The 22,462-nt window shown below is 41.4% G+C and overlaps 2 protein-coding genes across 4 annotated transcripts; both read left to right on the top strand.

Annotated features, from left to right (window-relative positions):
- The first annotated feature begins 90 nt into the window (after window positions 1-90).
- LOC106573462 (uncharacterized) lies at window positions 91-4,810 on the top strand. Of its 3 annotated transcripts, none has more exons than XM_045697103.1 (8): window positions 91-210; window positions 368-430; window positions 917-1,165; window positions 1,395-2,730; window positions 2,852-3,134; window positions 3,555-3,617; window positions 4,105-4,353; window positions 4,584-4,810. In XM_045697103.1, exons 5-8 carry the CDS (start codon window positions 2,861-2,863, stop codon window positions 4,601-4,603), a joined length of 606 nt encoding a protein of 201 aa, XP_045553059.1. In that variant the 5' UTR covers window positions 91-210; window positions 368-430; window positions 917-1,165; window positions 1,395-2,730; window positions 2,852-2,860; the 3' UTR covers window positions 4,604-4,810. The 3 variants fall into 3 exon arrangements, with proteins under 3 accessions (XP_045553059.1, XP_045553061.1, XP_045553062.1); XM_045697105.1 differs by having other exon boundaries at window positions 104-210; window positions 917-1,051; XM_045697106.1 differs by lacking the exons at window positions 368-430; window positions 917-1,165; window positions 1,395-2,730 and having other exon boundaries at window positions 107-210.
- Window positions 4,811-6,072: 1,262 nt separating this feature from the next.
- On the top strand, window positions 6,073-21,416 carry LOC106573513 (uncharacterized). The gene is given in 5 exon segments (XM_045697216.1): window positions 6,073-6,260; window positions 7,937-8,061; window positions 8,499-8,857; window positions 9,131-9,260; window positions 21,352-21,416. Coding segments are annotated over 5 exon segments (867 nt in total).
- Window positions 21,417-22,462: the final 1,046 nt, after the last annotated feature.

Below are 22,462 nucleotides of genomic sequence, written 5' to 3'. Positions count from 1 at the left end.
AATTATTTCTGAGATAGACCAACGTGCTCTGAAATAAACATGTCATTACATGTCTGTATGTAAAGTCTTAACTGTGCACTTGGAACTCCACCCCTCTTTTCAGATAAAAAGGGGTGGAGAATGTAAAGAGAAAACTGAAAGTAAAAAACTGTAGAAAAAGTTTTTGAGACAAAGAGTTACTGGGAGTTATCTGTCCAACACAGACACATTGTAAGTACCTGGGTTTAATGGGTAAAATAAAGATTGCCAAGTTCTGCATGCCATACGTCGTTTTGTGCTTTATTCAACTCAGGCTACAAATACAGAACATGTATTCGATGATGATTCTTTACAAATCATGTCATGGAGAATCTCTCTCTCTTGCCAGATCAAGCTGCTACTCCCCAGTCTAGCCAGGATCAATCTGCAGTCATGGAGACAAAGCAGTATGGTAATGTAACCTGCCTTGTTTGCATGGGATAAATGCTGAAATATTACTGAACTAGTGTTGTTAGAAGATACTACAAAAAATTGAATTAAATAATCACTGTATTTGACCAGATTCCCACTGAGAGATATGATGAATAAATAGATGACCTAAAGTCAGGAGTCTATCAATCTGCAAGACAACAGTATACATATTACTGAGGAAATATTCATAATGGAAAATATGGCATGTTCAACTCTTAAAAAAGCTTTGTTGGGTGCTGATATGAAATGCATTTTAATATCTCAGATTGTGAGTACTGAATATCATTTTCATTCAGGAAACAATTCTGATGCAAGGTCTTTCTTATGTCATGTTTGTCAAAGATGCTGATTGAAAAACTTCCGTATTTACGGTCTCCCCTGTATAGTCCTGTACATTCATGGTTAGATTCACTGAAAATCAATCATTCTTTAAGTTTCTTTGAGTAACAGATGTTCTCTAACACAGGTGCCCAATTTGTGGATGATAACATGGAAAAACTTGTTCAAAGGATTACCATGGTGATGCCAATAGCAGATGGCCTATACCAGAAGAAAATGATCCATGATGAGGATTACTATGAAATCACTGCGGCCCAAACCAGTATGTCAAAGATGAGAAAGCTGTATGTGGCCCTGAAACCAGGAGGAGTGGTGGCTAAATCAGCCTTTTACAAAATTCTACTGGAACAACAATCTCTTCTAGTCGAAGAACTGGGTAAGCTCCTCTCTCTCCTCTTTTGGTATCATAAGTATCTATCAGTAAAATATATGTGTATTCCAGTCCCTGCTCCCCTGAAATCAGCTGTAATGTTGATTATCTATAATGAGTTTGAATGGAGAAGGTGATGGTTTGTTATGGGGCTGCAAAGTTCCCCCTGGCCCCCTGTAATTCTAAACTCTGCACACAACTGATTATTTCCCTTTGTTTTCCTATATGACTACAGGTGGGGTTGGCCAGAAATGAAGTCATAACTTGAGCGGCTTCTACAGTCATGGTCTGGACTTCTAGGAACCTGCTGGCCCACTGCTCACTTTTTTCCAAATCTTACTGTTGTCTCCCAACCACGTATATGTTTAAATCTCACACATTACATCAGAAATAGTGGTCCTATCACACCACTGTTGTCAAACAACAATTTGTAACAAAATAAATAGTGTTTTTTAAATTAATCACATCACGTCTTTTCCTGGTTGCTTAATTGTTCAGATTGCATACGGAAGACAGCGTACTAGGACCCGGTCTGGGATTTGCCACCAGTCAAGAGAAGTCATACAAAAACCTTGACATCTGAATCTTTAATGGTTTTACTATATTCGATTTTGAAAAACAGTATGTTGGAAACACAGGAGGCTGGTGAGGAGAGGACGGCTCATAATAAGGGCTGGAATAGAGTAAATGGAAAAAAATCTAAAACCTTGAAACCATGTGTTTGATGTGTTTGATACCATTCCATGAATTCAATTCCAGCCATTACTATGAGCCCGTCCTGCCCAATTAAGGCGCCACCAGCCACCTGTGGTGGGAATACTGCCCATGTCTCACCATTATGCTTGTGAAACATATTCATTTGAAACATTTTATTGTGATCCAACAGTACACCTGTGAAATATAAGAGTTAGCCAATGTGATGAGTGTTCAAGTCCAGGTGGTGGATAGGATGAGTTTTTCCTCACAGTGTAAAGGTGCTCTTTATTCTACAAAAAATCTATGTGTAAACACACATCATCCCTACATTATATCTGTCTTCTATCACCTTAGAGACCAGTATTCACAAGCAGCACATGGAGAATATCCTTTGCTACTTTAATGTTCTTGTTTTTTAATATGTGATATCATCTGCAGGTATTGTGATTGCTGCATAAGTAATTGCCTCTGAGGACAAAGTTATCTGCATCTAAAACTGACCTGTATTAACTCTGATCACCACTAGATGGTTGTCACTGACCAGATTATGTAGAATTACATTACTATCCAGAAAAGTAAATGTGTATTTGGTATAGAATAGATATGTTGTATTTGGTGAAGCCTGTAGACCTGAGACCAGTGGGGTAGTCTGCAAAGCAGGATCAATTATTTCTGAGATAGACCAACGTGCTCTGAAATAAACATGTCATTACATGTCTGTATATAAAGTCTTAACTGTGCACTTGGAACTCCACCCCCTCTTTTCAGATAAAAAGGGGTGGAGAATGTAAAGAGAAAACTGAAAGTAAAAAACTGTAGAAAAAGTTTTTGAGACAAAGAGTTACTGGGAGTTATCTGTCCAACACAGACACATTGTAAGTACCTGGGTTTAATGGGTAAAATAAAGATTGCCAATGTGTCAATATGGTTGACTCCATTTTTTTGCTTGTAGTGAAGTTGTATTAATTTAATATATTCATATTTGACCCGTACTAGTGATCTACAATGGCCACACCCGTTCCACAGCGGCTGCTGGCTACCCTAGAGAAACTAGACAAGGCTACATTTGAGACCTTCCAGTGGAACCTGATGGAGGAAACACTCGAAGGCTTCAATCCCATGTCAATCGCCAATCTAGAGGATGCTAGCAGGCACAAGACAGTGAGTAAGATGGTGCAGGCCTATAAGAAAGAAGGTGCTATGAAAATCACCCAGAAGATCCTGGAGAACATGGGAATAATTGATTTAGCAGATAAGTTAAAGACAGATGTCGAAAAAGGTAATTCAGAATTAACTGTTTACAAATACTGTATGCAAGAAATGTACTTTCATATATGCATTTTAATCGTTCATTCACATACTGTAAAGTTAATTATAGTAAATATGTAAATGTCTATTGTTGATAGTTGAACATTTTAGAGGCATTTTCCTGGACACAGATAATTAAGCTACACCTGGACTGAAAATTATTTTCAATGGAGCTTCTCATTGATCTTGCTTTTTATTCCAGGAGTAGGCTTTTTATCTGTGCTCAGGAAGCTGCCCCTGAGTGTAGGCTTACTTCTGCAATGAAGTAAAAGCAGTTCTGCATGCCATACGTCATTTTGTGCTTTATTCAACACAGGCTACAAATACAGAACATGTATTCGATGATGATTCTTTACAAACCATGTCATGGAGAGTCTCTCTCTCTTGCCAGATCAAGCTGCTACTCCCCAGTCTAGCCAGGATCAATCTGCAGTCATGGAGACAAAGCAGTATGGTAATGTAACCTGCCTTGTTTGCATGGGATAAATTCTGAAATATTACTGAACTAGTGTTGTTAGAAGATACTACAAAAAAATTTAATTAAATAATGACTGTATTTGACCAGATTCACACTGAGAGATATGATGAATAAATAGATGACCTAAAGTCAGGAGTCTATCAATCTGCAAGACAACAGTATACATATTACTGAGGAAATATTCATAATGGAAAATATGGCATGTTCAACTCTTAAAAAAGCTTTGTTGGGTGCTGATATGAAATGCATTTTAATATCTCAGATTGTGAGTACTGAATATCATTTTCATTCAGGAAACAATTCTGATGCAAGGTCTTTCTTATGTCATGTTTGTCAAAGATGCTGATTGAAAAACTTCTGTATTTACGGTCTCCCCTGTATAGTCCTGTACATTCACGTTTAGATTCACTGAAAATCAATCATTCTTTAAGTTTCTTTGAGTAACAGATGTTCTCTGATACAGGTGCCCAATTTGTGGATGATAACATGGAAAAACTTGTTCAAAGGATTACCATGGTGATGCCAATAGCAGATGGCCTATACCAGAAGAAAATGATCCATGATGAGGATTACTATGAAATCACTGCGGCCCAAACCAGTATGTCAAAGATGAGAAAGCTGTATGTGGCCCTGAAACCAGGAGGAGCGGTGGCTAAATCAGCCTTTTACAAAATTCTACTGGAACAACAATCTCTTCTAGTCGAAGAACTGGGTAAGCTCCTCTCTCTCCTCTTTTGGTATCATAAGTATCTATCAGTAAAATATATGTGTATTCCAGTCCCTGCTCCCCTGAAATCAGCTGTAATGTTGATTATCTATAATGATTTTGAATGGAGAAGGTGATGGTTTGTTATGGGGCTGCAAAGTTCCCCCTATCCCCCCTGTAATTCTAAACTCTGCACACAACTGATTATTTCCCTTTGTTTTCCTATATGACTACAGGTGGGGTTAGCCAGAAATGAAGTCATAACTTGAGCGGCTTCTACAGTCATGGTCTGGACTTCTAGGAACCTGCTGGCCCACTGCTCACTTTTTTTCCAAATCTTACTGTTGTCTCTCAACCATGTATATGTTTAAATCTCACACATTACCTCAGAAATATTGGTCCTATCACACCACTGTTGTCAAACAATAATTTGTAACAAAATAAATCATGTATTTTCCTGGTTGCTTAATTGTTCAGATTGCATACGGAAGACAGCGTACTAGGACCCGGTCTGGGATTTGCAACCAGACAAGAGATGTCATACAAAAACCTTGACATCTGAATCATTAATTGTTTTACTATATAAGATTGTGAAAAACAGTGTGTTGGAAACACAGGAGGCTGGTGAGGAGAGGACGGCTCATAATAAGGGCTGGAATAGAGTAAATGGAAAAACATGGTTTTAATGTGTTTGATGTGTTTGATACCATTCCATGAATTCCATTCCAGCCATTACTATGAGCCAATCCTGCCCAATTAAGGTGCCACCTGTGGTGGGAATGCTGCCCATGTCTCACCATTATGCTTGAGAAACATATTTATTTGAAACATTTTATTGTGATCCAACAGTACACCTGTGAAATATAAGAGTTAGCCAATGTGATGAGTGTTCAGGTCCAGGTGGTAGATAGGATGAGTTTTTCCTCACAGTGTAAAGGTGCTCTTTATTCTACAAAAAATCAATGTGTAAACACACATCATCCCTACATTATATCTGTCTTCTATCACCTTAGAGACCAGTATTCACAAGCAGCACATGGAGAATATCCTTTGCTACTTAATTTTGTTGTTTTTTAATATGTGATATCATCTGCATGTATTGTTATTGCTGCATAAGTAATTGCCTCTGAGGACAAAGTTATCTGCATCTAAAACTGACCTGTATTAACTCTGATCACCACTAGATGGTTGTCACTGACCAGATTATGTAGAATTACATTACTATCCAGAAAAGTAAATGTGCATTTGGTATAGAATAGATATGTTGTATTTGGTGAAGCCTGTAGACCTGAGACCAGTGGGGTAGACGGCAAAGCATGATCAATGATTTGAGATAGACCAACGTACTGTGAATAAAATAGTTCATCATACTGATAGTTCATAAGGTCTCAAACATTACAAATCCAAGTAATGCAAAACCAACATGTCATAAAATTTCTATATATAAAGTCTTAACTGTGCACTTGGAACTCCACCCCCTCTGATTCAGATAAAAAGGGGTGGAGAATTATAAGAGAAACCTGAAAGTAAAAATCTGAAGAAAAAGTTTTTGAGACAAAGAGTTACTGGGAGTTATCTGTCCAACACAGACACATTGTAAGTACCTGGGTTTAATGGGTAAAATAAAGATTGCCAATGTGTCAATATGGTTGACTCCATTTTTTTGCTTGTAGTGAAGTTGTATTAATTTAATATATTCATATTGTCCCATTCTAATGATCTACAATGGCCACACCCGTTCCACAGCGGCTGCTGGCTACCCTAGAAAAACTAGACAAGGCTACATTTGAGACCTTCCAGTGGAACCTGATGCAGGAAACACTCAAAGGCTTCACTCCCATGTCAATCGCCAGTCTAGAGGATGCTAGCAGGCACAAGACAGTGAGTAAGATGGTGCAGGCCTATGTGAAAATGTCAAAATTGGGCCCAATTAGCCATTTTCCCTCCCCGGTGTCATGTGACTCGTTAGTGTTACAAGGTCTCAGGTGTGAATGGGGAGCAGGTGTGTTAAATTTGGTGTCATTGCTCTCACACTCCCTCATACTGACTGGTCACTGGAAGTTCAACATGGCACCTCATGGCAAAGAACTCTCTGAGGATCTGAAAAAAAGAATTGTTGCTCTCCATAAAGATGGCCTGGGCTATAAGAAGATTGCCAAGACCCTGAAACTGAGCTGCAGCACGGTGGCCAAGACCATACAGCGGTTTAACAGGACAGGTTCCACTCAGAACAGGCCTCGCCATGGTCGACCAAAGAAGTTGAGTCCACGTGCTCAGCGTCATATCCAGAGGTTGTCTTTGGGAAATAGACATATGAGTGCTGCCAGCATTGCTGCAGAGGTTGAAGGGGTGGGGGGGTCAGCCTGTCAGTGCTCAGACCATACGCCGCACACTGCATCAAATTGGTCTGCATGGCTGTCGTCCCAGAAGGAAGCCTCTTCTAAAGATGATGCACAAGAAAGCCTGCAAACAGTTTGCTGAAGACAAGCAGACTAAGGACATGGATTACTGGAACCATGTCCTGTGGTCTGATGAGACCAAGATAAACTTATTTGGTTCAGATGGTGTCAAGCGTGTGTGGCGGCAACCAGGTGAGGAGTACAAAGACAAGTGTGTCTTTCCTACAGTCAAGCATGGTGGTGGGAGTGTCATGGTCTGGGGCTGCATGAGTGCTGCCGGCACTGGGGAGCTACAGTTCATTGAGGGAACCATGAATGCCAACATGCACTGTGACATATTGAAGCACAGCATGATCCCCTCCCTTCGGAGACTGGGCCGCAGGGCAGTATTCCAACATGATAACAACCCCAAACACACCTCCAAGACGACCACTGCCTTGCTAAAGAAGCTGAGGGTAAAGGTGATGGACTGGCCAAGCATGTCTCCAGACCTAAACCCTATTGAGCATCTGTGGGGCATCCTCAAACGGAAGGTGGAGGAGTGCAAGGTCTCTAACATCCACCAGCTCCGTGATGTCGGCATGGAGGAGTGGAAGAGGACTCCAGTGGCAATCTGTGAAGCTCTGGTGAACTCCATGCCCAAGAGGGTTAAGGCAGTGCTGTAAAATGATGGTGGCCACAAAAAATATTGACACTTTGGGCCCAATTTGGATATTTTCACTTAGGGGTGTACTCACTTTTGTTGCCAGCGGTTTAGACATTAATGGCTGTGTGTTGTGTTATTTTGAGGGGACAGCAAATGTACACCGTTATACAAGCTGTACACTCACTACTTTACATTATAGCAAAGTGTAATTTCTTCAGTGTTGTCACATGAAAAGATATACTCATATTTACAAAAATGTGAGGGGTGTACTCATTTTTGTTAGATACTGTATGTAATTGTCTATTGTTGATAGTTGAACATTGAGAGGCAGTTTCCTGGACACAGATAGATGAGCTACACCTGGACTAAAAATGATTTTGAATTGAGATTCTCCATTGTTTTTGCTTTTTATTCCAGGAGTAGGCTTTTTATTTGTGCTCAGGAAGCTGCCCCTGAGTGTAGGCTTACTTCTGCAATGAAGTAAAAGCAGTTCTGCATGCCATACGTCAATTTGTGCTTTATTCAACTCTGGCTACAAATACAGAACATGTATTCGATGATGATTCTTTACAAACCATGTCATGGAGAGTCTCTCTCTCTTGCCAGATCAAGCTGCTACTCCCCAGTCTAGCCAGGATCAATCTGCAGTCATGGAGACAAAGCAGTATGGTAATGTAACCCGACTTGTTTGCATGGGATAAATTCTGAAATATTACTGAACTAGTGTTTGTAGAAGATATTACAAGAAAATTGAATTAAATAATGACTGTATTTGACCAGATTCACACTGAGAGGCATGATGAATAAATAGATGACCTAAAGTCAGGAGTCTATCAATCTGCAAGACAACAGTATACATATTACTGAGGAAATATTCATAATGGAAAATATGGCATGTTCAACTCTTACAAAAGCTTTGTTGGGGACTGATATGAAATGCCTTTTAATATCTCAGATTGTGAGAACTGAATATCATTTTCATTCAGGAAACAATTCTGATGCAAGGTATTTCAGTCTCACCTGTATAGTCCTGTACATTCACTGTTAGATTCACTGAAAATCAATCATTCTTTAAGGTTCTTTGAATAACACGTTCTCTAACCCAGGTGCCCAATTTGTGGATGATAACATGGAAAAACGTTTTCAAAGGATTACCATGGTGATGCCAATAGCAGATGGCCTTTACCAGAAGAAAATGATCCACGATGAGGATTACTCTGAAATCACTGCGGCCCAAACCAGTATGTCAAAGATGAGAAAGCTGTATGTGGCCCTGAAACCAGGAGGAGCGGAGGCTAAATCAGCCTTTTACAAAATTCTACTGGATCAACATCCTCTTGTAGTCAAAGAACTGGGTAACCCTATCTGGTTCTACACCAGGCCAATGGAAACTACCTCTCATCACCCCTGTAACTATTCTGTAGTAAAATATTGTAGTCCCAAGTACTTCTCCGCATCTGCCACCGTAAGACCTATTTTCTGTGACTTACATTCCATTCCTGCGGTACTGTTGATTACCATGGCAATGAATGCTAAAAAGCCAACTTTACTGAATCACCATTCATTTGTAGTCCTATCACTCAGGTTATGTACCCAATGCGTATGCGTCCAGTAAATTAAAATGCTGCCTAACAAACGTCCAGCACCACATTTTCCTAATGGAAACCCTGACACACACAACAAAAAGTACTTGTACTACCACTGAACCTAACGTACTTCTCTGTCTATGTGTTTTTAGCTGGACTTGGACCAGCAGAAGGATGAGGAGGAACAGGAGAACAAATGTGAGTTGGTGAAGATGAAGAGCAACCTGAGGAGATCCAAGCAGGGGGCTGATGGGGAGAAACACCACTTAGGGAGCCTCAGGGGTGTGTGTTTGTGTGTGTGAAAAAGAGAGAACAGATATGGTCATAGAAGTACAATACCGTTCAAAAGTTTGTGGTCATTAAGAAATGTCCATATTTTCCAAATCGTCATTGTCAAAGTAGCCTGTCATTTCGACCATTTGTGCAGTATTAAAAAGCCACATTTTTCCCAGACCCTAGGCTACCAAAAATGTTCCTCATGTGTGCAACTTCTGTAAGTGCCTCTACTCCAGTGCTCTATGCAATTATGCAAATGCAGTGATATGCATGCAATGCTTCATTATAAAGGCTTAAAAATTCCCTTGCATTCCGGTACCTCAGAGCTTCCCAGGTCACCCCCCTCGTGTTAACTTTTTGTTCCGGCACCACCTGATTTTCAAATTAAGCACTGAATATACTGTATTGTACCAAATCCTATGAATTGCACTGAGGCCAGGTAGGTTTCTGAACAAAGCAAGATTGACACATTATTATTATTATTATATATATTATCATATTATTTAAAAAAGTGTTTTAAGTACATTTTGAAGAACGACACACAGAGGAGAAAATTTCAGGCCTGCTGAGTGCAAACTTGAACGTTGAGAAAATTCTGCGCAACTTTCAGCGCATTTACTGTGAACACTGAGGTTGTACCCGCTTTAAGTTCGCTTTAACAGTGGTCAAGTAGGCTACTGTGGCTATTTGATCATAATGTAGGCATACCAGAGTGGCCTACCATCAAAAACAATGGAGAAAATGCATCACATAACATTCTGACATGTAAATAGCTGTTATATTATTCAGCATACAGTAGCACCCAATGTGTGGTGTTTTATGTAGGCCTACATTCCATGAGACTTTAGAAGAAAACATGCAGGGCTTGACATAGACCAAAAAAAATTTGTTTAATGCAAGAAACCATTTTACAAAATCAAATGCAATATTATTCCCATATTATTACAGAGAATCAGTCAAATTATGCTACCTCTGCCTATTGGCTACTTCGCTTATTCAAGCTCGACTCATAATACACCACTGCCCCTTAAAGAAAAGGATCTCTTTAACCCTACTTGCTTTTCAAAAATGTATAGAAATGTAATTTTTGTGCTCTGTAGGAAGCAGTCACTCCTCAATTGTGGACTACAAATTATAACTGGGCTAATATCACTAACTAACAAAGGATATGAACAAATGTGCACAGGTGGCTACATGCAGCTCTCGCTTTGATCTCAAAACAAGCACATCTACTCACATCCACTCATGCTGTAAACACAGTTCAGTTTAAAGTGAATGGCACAGATCCATATATGGAAATGGACTATTTGCATATAGGCCTACTGCAGCTCTGATTGGTTGTGGGCTGAGTCTTGCCTGCAGTCCGATGCATTCTGCCTACAACAAAATCTCTGGCATAGTTTTGCATGCAATCCTTGCATGGTTTGTTTTGTTTCAGTGTGTTGCACTGAAAGTTGCTAATATTGCATTGAATCAATGACAATTCCCACAGTAAAGGGAAAAGTTGATAGTGTTAACTAAAGGGGGAAAACTCTAGAAAGTTGAGTGAAGTTCAATCTCATGCTTCTCTGCACAGGCTGATATTTCTTCTGTGGCGTCTTGAGGAGCTACATGCGCCTCGATCACACCAACAACGTTATTGCGTTTTGGTACACCAGAAGTACATTAATTTACAATGGAATGCTGCATTTACCTTACAGTACTGCATTGCAGAGGCAGTAGCAGTGCATTCTGTGTGATGCATATGTTCCAACATATGCATAAAATTGTATGCGTAGACTTGACAGAAAGTAGCAAATGTTTTATGTTGCACACATATACAGTAAAATAAATAGTGGGATTACATTAAAAAAGTGACTGCAGAATTTCTTTGAATTCATTAATTTGCATAGTAACATAAATATTACTTATTCGATGACATCTTCACATTTATTGTGACAGCCTATAATATAATTTCCCTCAAATGCATTGTTTTGGAGGGAATTGCAATAATAGTCAAAATAGTAGAGAGTAGACTATCAACAATGAGACCAACATTGAAGAAGGGGGTCTTGACGCACTGTTGGACCGGGACCAGCCCCTGCCAAGGCAGCCGCTACTGTTCCAAGGGGTCCAGCATAACAGACTTCACAACACATTCTCAATGGAGTCATTGTATATTCTTAGAGAGGAAAAAAAAGGGTTTGGGTTCTTCGGCTGTCCCCATAGGATAACCATTTCGGTTCCAGGTAGAACCCTTTGGGGAAAAGGTTCTACAAGGAACCCAATATTGTTGTACCTTGAACTGAAAGGGTTCTACCTGGAACCAAAAAAGGTTCTTCAAAGGGTTATCCTATGGGGACAGCAGGAAAACCCTTTAACCTGTCTGGGCTAGGGGGCAGTATTTTCACGGCCGGATGAAAAACGTACCCAATTTTAGAATATGCATATTATTAGTAGATATGGATAGAAAACACTCTGAAGTTTCTACAACTGTTTGAATGGTGTCTGTGAGTAGAACAGAACTCATATGGCAGGCAAAAACCGGAGAAAATTCCAAGCAGGAAGTGGAAAGTCAGAGAATCAAAAGAACTACAATTCTCAAATCGAAACTACAGTGTCTGTGGGGTGACGTTGCACTTCCTAAGGCTTCCATTGGCTGTCTAAAGCCTTCAGAAAGTGGCCTTATCCAGATGGTGTGACAAAGGCATTCCTAACAGACCTACTAACTTTCTTTGTCACTTTTAAGGTTGTAACCAACATGCAGTACCTCTAGCAGGCAGAGAGGCAAGAACCATTCATTTGCCAGCTCAGGGTAAAGCTACACTGTTCACAGCCCTGTGTAATGGTCCTGTGTGGCTCAGTAGGTAGAGCATGGTGTATGCAACGCCAGGGTTGTGGGTTTGATTCCCATGGGGGACCAGTACGGGGAAAAAATGTATGAAATGTATGCATTCACTACTGTAAGTCGCTCCGAATAAGAGTGTCTGCTAAATGACTAAAATGTAATTGCATTGATGGACCTTTTTAAACTTAATGTATTGTATTGTTTTACAAATTTACAAATAAAAGGAAATATATGGCTTTTTTCAACTTTTTCACACCGGACACTTTATCTGAACATGGTTCTACAGGATCTCCAGCAGCCGAAAAAGCTAAGTAGTAACATTAACACAATTTCATCTAATTGCAATCACTGTACTCATAATATACAGGAGAACTATTGCCTTATGGTGAGGATAGCTGTGTTGCAATCCCACCTTCAGATGTAATCGTTAGGCAAGGGCAATTTAAGTGTAGGAAAGGATGAAACAGCGTCTGTGCCACCAGTAAGTACAGATAGTAGTATACACCTCCCTGCACAGTCCCCATAACCGGACAATTTTCTCAATGCTTCTGGAAATAAATGCTGTCGGCGTGCTCAACCGGTGTCGCTCATTCAGCCGACATAAACTTTCAACCGGTTCTCCCCATTAAGAAACGAGTCGGAGTCAGAAGGCAAGCCTTCTCAGGTCTCTCCTCCACCCGATACAGGGTCTGAGCCACCGAAGCCCCCCACCATTAGCTCTGACAAATTGAAAACCCTTGTCATTGGCGACTACATTACCCGCAATATTAGACTTAAAAATGATCATCCAGCCAACAGTCAATGTTTATCAGGGGGCAGGGCTACCGACGTAAAGGCTAATCTGAAGAGGGTGCTGGCTAAAGCTAAAACTGGCAAGCGTAGAGCGTATAGGGATATTGTTATGCACGTCTGCACCAACGATGTTATGATGAAACAGTCAGAGGTCACCAAGCACAACATAGCTTCAGCGAGTAAATTAGCTGGAAAAATGTAATTGTCTCTGGCCTCCTCCCAGTTAGGGGGAGTGATGAGCTCTACAGCAGAGGTTCACAACACAATCGCTGGTTGAAAGCTGTTTACTGCCCCTCCCAAAAGATAGAATTTGTACATAACTGACCCTCTTTCTGGGACTCACCCACAACAGGACCAAGCCTGGCCTGCTGAGGAGTGACGGACTCTCTCATCTTATCTATCAACATAGACAGGGTTCTAACTCCTCTAGCTCCACAATGAGATAGGGTGCAGGCCAGGCAGCAGGCTGTTAGCCAGCCTGCCAGCTTAGTGGAGTCTGCCACTAGCACAGTCAGTGTAGTCAGCTCAGCTATCCCCATTGAGACCGTGTCTGTGCCTCGATCTAGGTTGAGCAAAACTAACTGAAATAAAGACCTCCTCTATTCCTGTCATTATTGAAAGAGATTGTGATATCTCACATCTCAAAATAGGGCTACTTAATGTTAGATCCCTCACAACCAAGGCAGTCATAGTCAATGAACTAATCACTGATCATAATCTTGATGTAATTGGCCTGACTGAAAATTGGCTCAAGCCTTACTGTGTTAAATGAGGCCTATCCTCTTGGTTACACTAGTGACCATATCCCCTGCGCAATCCCGCAAAGGCGGAGGTGTTTCTAACATTTAGCACAGCAACAACAACAAAAAACTTTTGAGCTTCTTGTCATGAAATTTATGCAGCCTACTCAATCACTTTTGATAGCTACTGTTTACAGGCCTCTTGGGGCGTATACAGCATTCCTCACTGAGTTCCCTGAATTTCTATCGGACCTTGTAGTCATAGCAGATAATATTCAAATTTTTGGTGACTAATATTCACATGGAGAAGTCTACAGACCCACTCCAAAAGGCTTTCGGAGCCATCATCGACTCAGTGGGTTTTGTCCAACATGTCTCTGGACCTACTCATTTCCACAGTTATACCCTGGATCTAGTTTTGTCACGTGGAATAAATATTAGGGATCTAAATGTTTTTCTTCATAATCCTGGACTATCGGAACACCATTTTATTACCTTTGTAATTGCAACAATTAATCTACTCGAGACCCCAACCAAGGATCATCAAAAGTCATGCAATAAATTCTCAGACAACCCAAAGATACCTAGATGCCCTTCCAGACTCCCCCCCACCTACCTAAGGACGTCAGAGTACAAAAATCAGTTAACCACATAACTGAGGATCTAAATTTAAGTTTGCGTAATAACCTAGATGCAATCGCACCCCTAAAAACAAAAAACATTTGTCACAAGAAATTTGCTCCCTGGTAAACAGCAAATACCTGAGCAACCTTCCAGAAAATTGGAACGGAAATGGGCTCCACTTAACTGGAAGTCTTACGACTAGCTTGGAAAGACAGTACTGTGCAATATCGAAGAGCCCTCATTCCTGCTCGATCATCTTATTTTTTTCAACCAAATTGAGGAGAATAAGAACAACCCAACATTTCTTTTTTGATACTGTCGCAAAGCTAAATAAAAAGCAGCATTCCCCAAGAGAGGATGGCTTTCACTTCAGCAGTGATGAAAAGATCATGATCATTAGAAAGCAAATTACGGACTCCTCTTTGAATCTGAGTATTTCTCCAAAGCTCAGTTGTCCTGAGTGCACAGAACTGCCAGGACCTGGGATCAATGGAGACTCTCAAGTTTTTAAATCCTGTATCTCTTGACACATGACAATAGTCATGGCCTCTAAACCTTCAAGCTGCATACTAGACCATATTCAAAATAAACTACTCAAAGAGCTACTTCCTGTGCTTGGCCCTCCTATGTTGAAAAAAAAAAATGGCTCCCTATCCACCAGATGTGTATCAAACTCACTAAAAGTGGCAGTAAAAAAGCCTCACTTGAAAAAGCCAAACATTGACCCGGTTAATGTAAAAAACATTCGGCCTATATCAAATCTCCCGATCCTCTCAAAAATTTTAGAAGAAGCCTTTCTGAAGACAAATAATGTATACGAAACGCTTCAGTCTGGTTTTTAAGTCCCCATCATATCACTGAGACTGCACTCAAGAAGGTGGTAAATGACCTTTTTAAGGCATTAGACTAAGTCTCTGCATGCTCGTGCTCCTATACCTTAGTGCAGCTTTTGACACCATCGATTATGGCATTATTTTGGAGAGATTATAAACCCTAATTTGTCTACACGGACAAGTTCTTGCCTGGTTTAGATCTTATCTGTCAGAAAGATATCATTTTGTCTCTGTGGATGGTTTGTCCTCTGACAAATCAACAGTTAGTGTCTGCATTCCTCAAGGTTCTGTTTAAAGACCACTATTGTTTTCACTATATATTCTACCTCCTGGTGATGTCATTCGGAAACACAATGTCAACTTTCACTGCTATACGGACGACACACAGATGTAAATTTTGATGACTGCCTACCATGGAAGCCTGTGTTTCAGACATAAGGAAGTGGATGTGGCAAGTATTTTCCTTTTAAATTCGGACAAAACATTGATGCTAGTTCTAGGTCCCAAGAAACGAAGAGATCTGCTGTTGGATCTGACAATGAATCTTGATGGTGTCACGTCCTGACCATAGAGTGCTCTTATTTTCTATGGTAGAGTAGGTCAGGGCGTGACTGGGGGGTTTATCTAGTTTCTTTTTTCTATGTTGTGTTCTAGTTTATTTTTTCTAATTGGGGATCATATTTAAGTAGTTGTTTTTTCCACCTGTGTTTGTGGGAGATTATTTTGAGTTAGTGCATGTTGCACTTCTGTTTTCACGGTTTGTTGTTTGTTATTAGTTTATTGTTTGTCTTGTAAAGTTTCACATTCAAATAAAAGATGTGGAACGATACTCACGCTGCGCCTTGGTCCGTGTCTACACACATGCGTGACAGATGGTTGTACAGTCATCTCAAATAAAACTGTGAAAGACCTCGGCATTACTCTGGACCCTGATCTCTCTTTTGACGAACATATCAATAATTTTTCAAGGAAAACTTTTTTCTATTTTTGTAACATTGCAAAAATCTGAAACATTTTGATCAAAAATGATGCAGAAAAGCTAATCCTGTCACACCTGCTCCCGCTCTCCCTCCCTGGAGCTCGAAGTCACCAGGCTCCCCAGTATTATGCACTCCTGCCACCATCATTACGCACACCTGCCTTCTCCCATCACACACTTCAGCAATTATTGGACTCACCTGGACTCAATCACCTCTGTCATTATCCCTACTATACTTGTCAGTTCCCCAGCTCTGTTCCCTGATGCTGCATTATTTGCTTGTGTCCCTGGGGGCCAGGGTCAGTCAGTTATATCTGGTGTAATTCTCCTGTCTTATCTGGTGTCCTGTGTGAATTTAAGTATGCTCCCTCCAAGTGTCTCTCTCTCCATCTCTCCTTCCCCTCCTGGAGGACCTGAGCCCTAGGACCATGCCTCAGGACTACCTGGCCTGATGACTCCTGGCTGTCCACAGTCCAACTGGTCTTGCTGCTGCTCTAGTTTCAACTGTTCTGCCTGTGGCTATGGAACCTTGACCTGTTCACCAGACATGCTACCTTGTCCCAGACCTGCTGTATTCGACTCTATCTCTCCCTGTCTACCGCACCTGCTGTCTCGACCTCTGAATGCTCGGCTATGAAAAGCCAACTGACATTTATTCCTGAGGTACTGACCTGTTGCACCCTCTACAACCCTACTGGTCATCTATGAACGTTTGAACATCTTGAAGAACAATCTGGCCTTAATGGCCAGGTACTCTTATAATCTCCACCCGGCATAGCCAGAAGATGACTGACCACACCTCAGAGCCTGTTAACAATGGTGCCAACATTTTGTGGCAGATCTTTCAGTGGGGGAGTGGGTGAATGTGTCAAAGACCTGACTGGGCCCAGCACCGCACGGTATGGCTGGTTTTGTTTTGTTCGAGGTTGTGTACTGAGGAACATGTCACTTGGTTCCAGAAGAAAGCCACTTTCAATTTCTTTAGGTTAGGGGCTTTCATCAACGTGTGTGTTTCTTGGTGGGATATCAACCATTCAAAGTTGGCCTTAGCGGGAGTGACCATATAATTCTAAAGGAGTGACCAGTGTAAAGTATTTGTCATCGTTACTAGTTAAAAAAGTCAAAAAGTCATAATTATATCTAAACCCTGCCCATTTCCACAGTTGATCTTGTTCAAATGTGATTTTAAACCTAACCCTAACTAATGAAGGCCAGGATTGATGCGTTGGTCCACCAGACCATTTGGGTGTAAGTGTCTGGGAATGAGATTAGGTGTAATGTGACTAACATGACTTCACTTCAGAGCATATGCTCCCGAGTGGTGCAGCAGTCTAATGCACTGCATTTCAGTGCTAGAGGCATCACTACAGACCCTGGTTCAATCCCAGGCTGTATCACAACCGGCCATGATGGCGAGTCCCATAGAGTGTCATACTTGACATTGGTGATTACTGTAATTTCCGGACTATTGAGCACACCTGAATATAAGCCGCACCCACTGAATTATGTTTTTATTTATTTTGAACATAAATAAGCCGCACATGTCTATAAGCCGCAGGTGCCTACTGGTACATTGAAACAAATGAACTTTACACAGGCTTTAACGAAACACGGCTTGTAACAAAAATAAATAGGCTTTAACGAAACACGGCTTGTAACAAAAATAAATAGGCTTTAACGAAGCACGGCTTGTAACAAAAATAAATAGGCTTTAACGAAACACGGCTTGTAACAAAAAATTTGCAGTAAACAGTAGCCTACCAAGAAAGTCATTGGTCACTATCTTCCTCCTCCTGTGCACTGAAACCCCTGAAGTCATCTCCTTCGGTGTCGGAGTTGAATAGCCTCAGAATTGCTTCATCCGATATTGGATCGTTTTCATTGTCGCTCTCGTCACTGTTTGACCTTAACCCGTTCGGCAATTTCATTGGTCTAATGAAAGCTTCATGCCGGCAAAAAACTGAGCACGTCACAGAATGTGTTTTTTTTTTGAAAAAAAAATTGAAAGCGGTAAAAATCCATATATTACCCGTGTCATTGTTTAAGCCGCGAGGTTCAAAGCGTGGGAAAAAAGTTGCGGCTTATAGTCCAGAATTTACAGTATGTCACACAATTATGCCACATTTATGAACCCTCTATTAAGCATAACATACCGTTATTGATGCTTTGTATCACATTTATGTAGTGTTTATGAAGACTTTTTGTAGCCTTTATAAGCTAAACGTAATTTAAATAACAAAATATTTGTTCTGGGTTTCAATCATATTTGCCGTCCCCTAGGCCTGCTCTCTATGACTCGCCTGAGACCACTCAGAGTTATAACTACTGTACTGTAACTCAGCTCCAATCACATTAGCTCCAGACAGATGGAGCCCAGAGGATAACTAAAACACAATTTACTGCATGTCTTTATTTCTATCAGCCACAACAAGACTCCTCAGCACAAATACACAGCCATTTCCTGCTGCCTCTAATTGAATGAGGTCACTTCCTGTCCGCTAATGGAATGAGGTTGTTTGCTCCTTAGTCAGTGGTTCTGGAATGGGGTTGGGGTCTGTGCATGGGGGAAAGGGTTATACTGTGGCTAAGAACCTGTCTAAACTGATAGATGTGTTAATCTCAGCTGAAGGTTGATAATAGATCCATCTTCTCACAAGCTTCGCCCCGAGCCCCATCCATCATTTACATGTATAATGATGTTAACGTGCTAAATAAAATAATGATTACATTTGTAACATCATTAAACCTTTCCAAGAGGAGACACCCCAGAGAGGAGAGAGTATGAACGAGAACGAGAGAGAACGAGAGAGAGAGGAAGAGAGGGAGAAAGAGAGAGCCTTCTATTGCTCATTGTGTAAGCAGCCTCTGTACCCACTAATGAGAAGGTTCCCTCAGTGAACTTGGCACAAACATAACAGCAGATGCCCTTCTTAACACACAGGGAGAGAGGGAGAGGAAAAGAGAGAAGGAGAGGGAAAGATAAATGGAGAGAGAAAATGATTGTGATGGAGAGGGGTAGAGTGATGGAGAGGGGTAGAGTGATGGAGAGGGGTAGAGTGATGGAGAGGGGTAGAGTGATGGAGAGGGAGATCTTTCTGCAGGTTGTGTGTGGTTGCTCTGTGTTATTTGTGCGTGTCAGTATTTCCTGTGGGTAATGTGGGGTGTTTACAGTGCGGTCTGTGTGCTATTAAAATCACTTCCTGTAATTACAGGAGATTATCACTGCCTTACCTGAAATATTAATACATACAGCGGAAACTTTATTAATATTTATACAGACACACACAGCCACACTCTAGCATACACACACACACACCTCTAAGCTGCATAAATCTACATTCATATTTCAGATGGGATTGAGCACTGAACATGACATTGTGAATACAAATGCATGGTTGGATTTAATGAACACATGTATGACTGAGTTTGATCAGTTATCAGATAGCAATGCTGCTATTTTGACTTATGCTCCAACTTTCTTCCCTTTTTCATTTCCTCCCTCTCCCCCATCCCCCCTCCCTCTCTCCTCATCCCTCCTGCCTCCCCCCTCCTTCTGTCCAATCCCTGGGTGTGTAACATGACCTATTGCCATGGCTACAGCCAGCCATGACAGGACGAGATAACAGGTAGTTCAGTGATGCGTGACACCCCTTTGGGATGGAGGAAACACATAGAATTACAAAGACTAGAATAGAATATTGTGGGTCTAGTGCTTTGTCTCTATTGAAGTTACTTATATTTCTTGCCTGGAAGGCACTTTGAGATGTCACTGTATTTTAAAGTGTTCAAAATCGCTTTATTGAAAAGGCTAAACCAGCTAATTTCATAGTGCTGTCAGTTTCTCTGGATATCCAGCAGCTATTGGACAAGGATGTGGGTGTGTGTGTATGTTTTGAAATGAATTTTATAAAATCTGTACATTATAGGAACACCTGTAATTACAAAAGTACAATGATTCATGTTTTGCTTTAGCTTGAGATTAAGAATCAGTGGTAGAGACTTTGTAAGTGCATGAAGAGGTCAACTGTACAAAAGTCAAATGTCTGTGTGTTGAAACTATACCTTCAGTTCCTGTTGATGCTATGTCCAGTCTTACTTCTGCTAGCACATGATAGCAAAAGGAGGAAGAAGGATTGGGAAGCTTATATGGTAATAAAGTTAAGGGACATCACCCTGGGCGGGTGAACCTCAGTAGGGGATAAAAAGGGAAAACACCATCTTTTGAACTGAGTGTCTTACTTGCAAATCCGGGTTGCAATCCGGCTTGCAATCCTTATTAAAGAAATTAACCTCTGATCAAAGAAGTTTCCTGTGGTCTCTTGTATGAACTTAGGGCAGAAATTCCTTACATTTTCCTCTCTCACTAGAAAATGTGTATTTTATCTGAATCTAGAGAAAGAGAATACAATTGCCAAAATCAAGCTCTAGCCATTAATGAATGAGAAAAAGGACACTTCAAAATGTGTCCTTTCCTCTCCCTTCCTAACTATGCCTCTTTTCTCTACTTCTCATCTTAAAGATACATGCATGCACACACGCACACGCAAGCACAGATGTAAACACACACACACACACACACACACACACACACAGAACACACACACACACACACACACACACACACACACACACACACACACACACACACACACACACACACACACACACACACACACACACACACACACACACTGGCAGCACATTCAGCACCCCTCCCCTCTGGTAACAGTGGTTTCTACTCTACTATGTCTCATAACCAGCCCACTGCAGAGAGATCCCTGTGAGCACGTGGAACATTTAGACAAAGCAAGGGAACGCACTGTAGTACACATCACAGGCTGAAGCACAGACATTTTTCATGAAATTAAGTATTGTTTGGTGATAATATTGTATTACATAACTAGTGACTTCTATATGATATAGATGGAAGATTTGTTGAGGGGTGTATAGTAGTATGTAGTATCTCATGCAACACCACCCCTCATGGGGTGACAGCTTACCACATGCTTCAGTCGCTGTGTGTGTAAATGTGTGGTTGTGTCTGTGTATGTGTGAGTGTGTGTGTATGTGTGAGTGTGTGTGTTTGTGTGTGTTTGTGCATGTGTGTATATATGAAGAACCAGGACTTCTCCCACTCACCATTAGCAGACAGACGGCTGATTCGGGCATGAGTTGGACGGCCATGATGGTGTCCTGTAGACTGACTGAAGTAAACCAGGTAAAACGACCAAACCGCCTCAACTAGAGACCCCCCCCTTTGTCCTTACCCTCTGGTTGTTGTTTCTACTCTCCTTTTTCTCAGCAGACCCTCACCTTCTTAATTCTCACCACAACCCCCTCGAGACCATCTCCAACTCGTCAGACTGAGGGAACACCGCTACCTCTCCTTCACACTTCACTAGTTTTATAACTCTCTTGTTGTCCTGCTTGTCTTTGATCTCAGATAAAACCCAGTGTCCTTTTCAGTCTTGACCCTCCTCCTGTAGACCCCTCACCCCCCTGCCAAAACCTCCTGGGATCCTTGTACCTCAGGAGTACGCACTCGTCCCTCCTTTCCTCCCCTCTTATCTCCCTTCGTATGCTCCTCTCTTCTTGATTTCTTCTTTTGTTCCTCTTCAGTCCACAGTTGTCTCTGTCTGTCTGTTCTGTCCTGGGACTGCTGTCTCTGCTCCAGAGGACCCCCTCTCTGGATGTGATATTCCCCCACCTAAAGTGCTCCTTGCAGGGGCAGTAGCAGGAGCTCACAGCTTCTCTGTCAAACAGAGACCCAGGATACTGCAGCAGAGACGGAGCTCACACACACTCACTGATCCCTGCCTCATATCACAAAGCATGACACGAGCAGAAAAAGACTGAGAGAATGTGAGGGAGAGAGATAGAGATACATATAGAGGGAGATGAATAGGGAAGCAGCGAGTCACCGGTTAGAGATTTCCTAGCTGAGCAGAAAGGGAACAAGGGTGGGAGAGAAAGGGAGAGAGAGAGAAAACAGACGTCACCTATCAACAACGGCAGAGAGTAGATCAGACGGTGCAAAGGAGCATGGGAGTTGGGCAAACACACCTCAGCTTGCTTAATGAATGGGGTGTGTATGTGTGTGTTCATGTTTGTATTAGTGCATGGGTGCGGCGTGTTTGTGTAACCCCACTCTGGCCAACAAGAGTGGGGGTTACAACAAGAGCGGGGGTATCAACAAGCAACTGTGTTCCAGTTTTTAGAGATGACTGACAGCAGCATGGCAGATAAATAATTCAGATAAAATTACTGTCTCAGCGTGGCTTTTGTTCTCTGTATGTGTGTGTGTGTTTGTGTGTGTGGAGGGGGTGAGAGTAGAGAGACATTTATCCAAACATGTAATTACACAGCCGGTTGGTCCTCATAGCCTCTCTCTCTCTCTCTCTCTCTCTCTCTCT

Source organism: Salmo salar, chromosome ssa16 (assembly GCF_905237065.1).
Source record: "Salmo salar chromosome ssa16, Ssal_v3.1, whole genome shotgun sequence".
Taxonomy (NCBI): Eukaryota; Metazoa; Chordata; class Actinopteri; order Salmoniformes; family Salmonidae; genus Salmo; species Salmo salar.
This window is presented reverse-complemented; position numbering and strand designations above follow the sequence as displayed.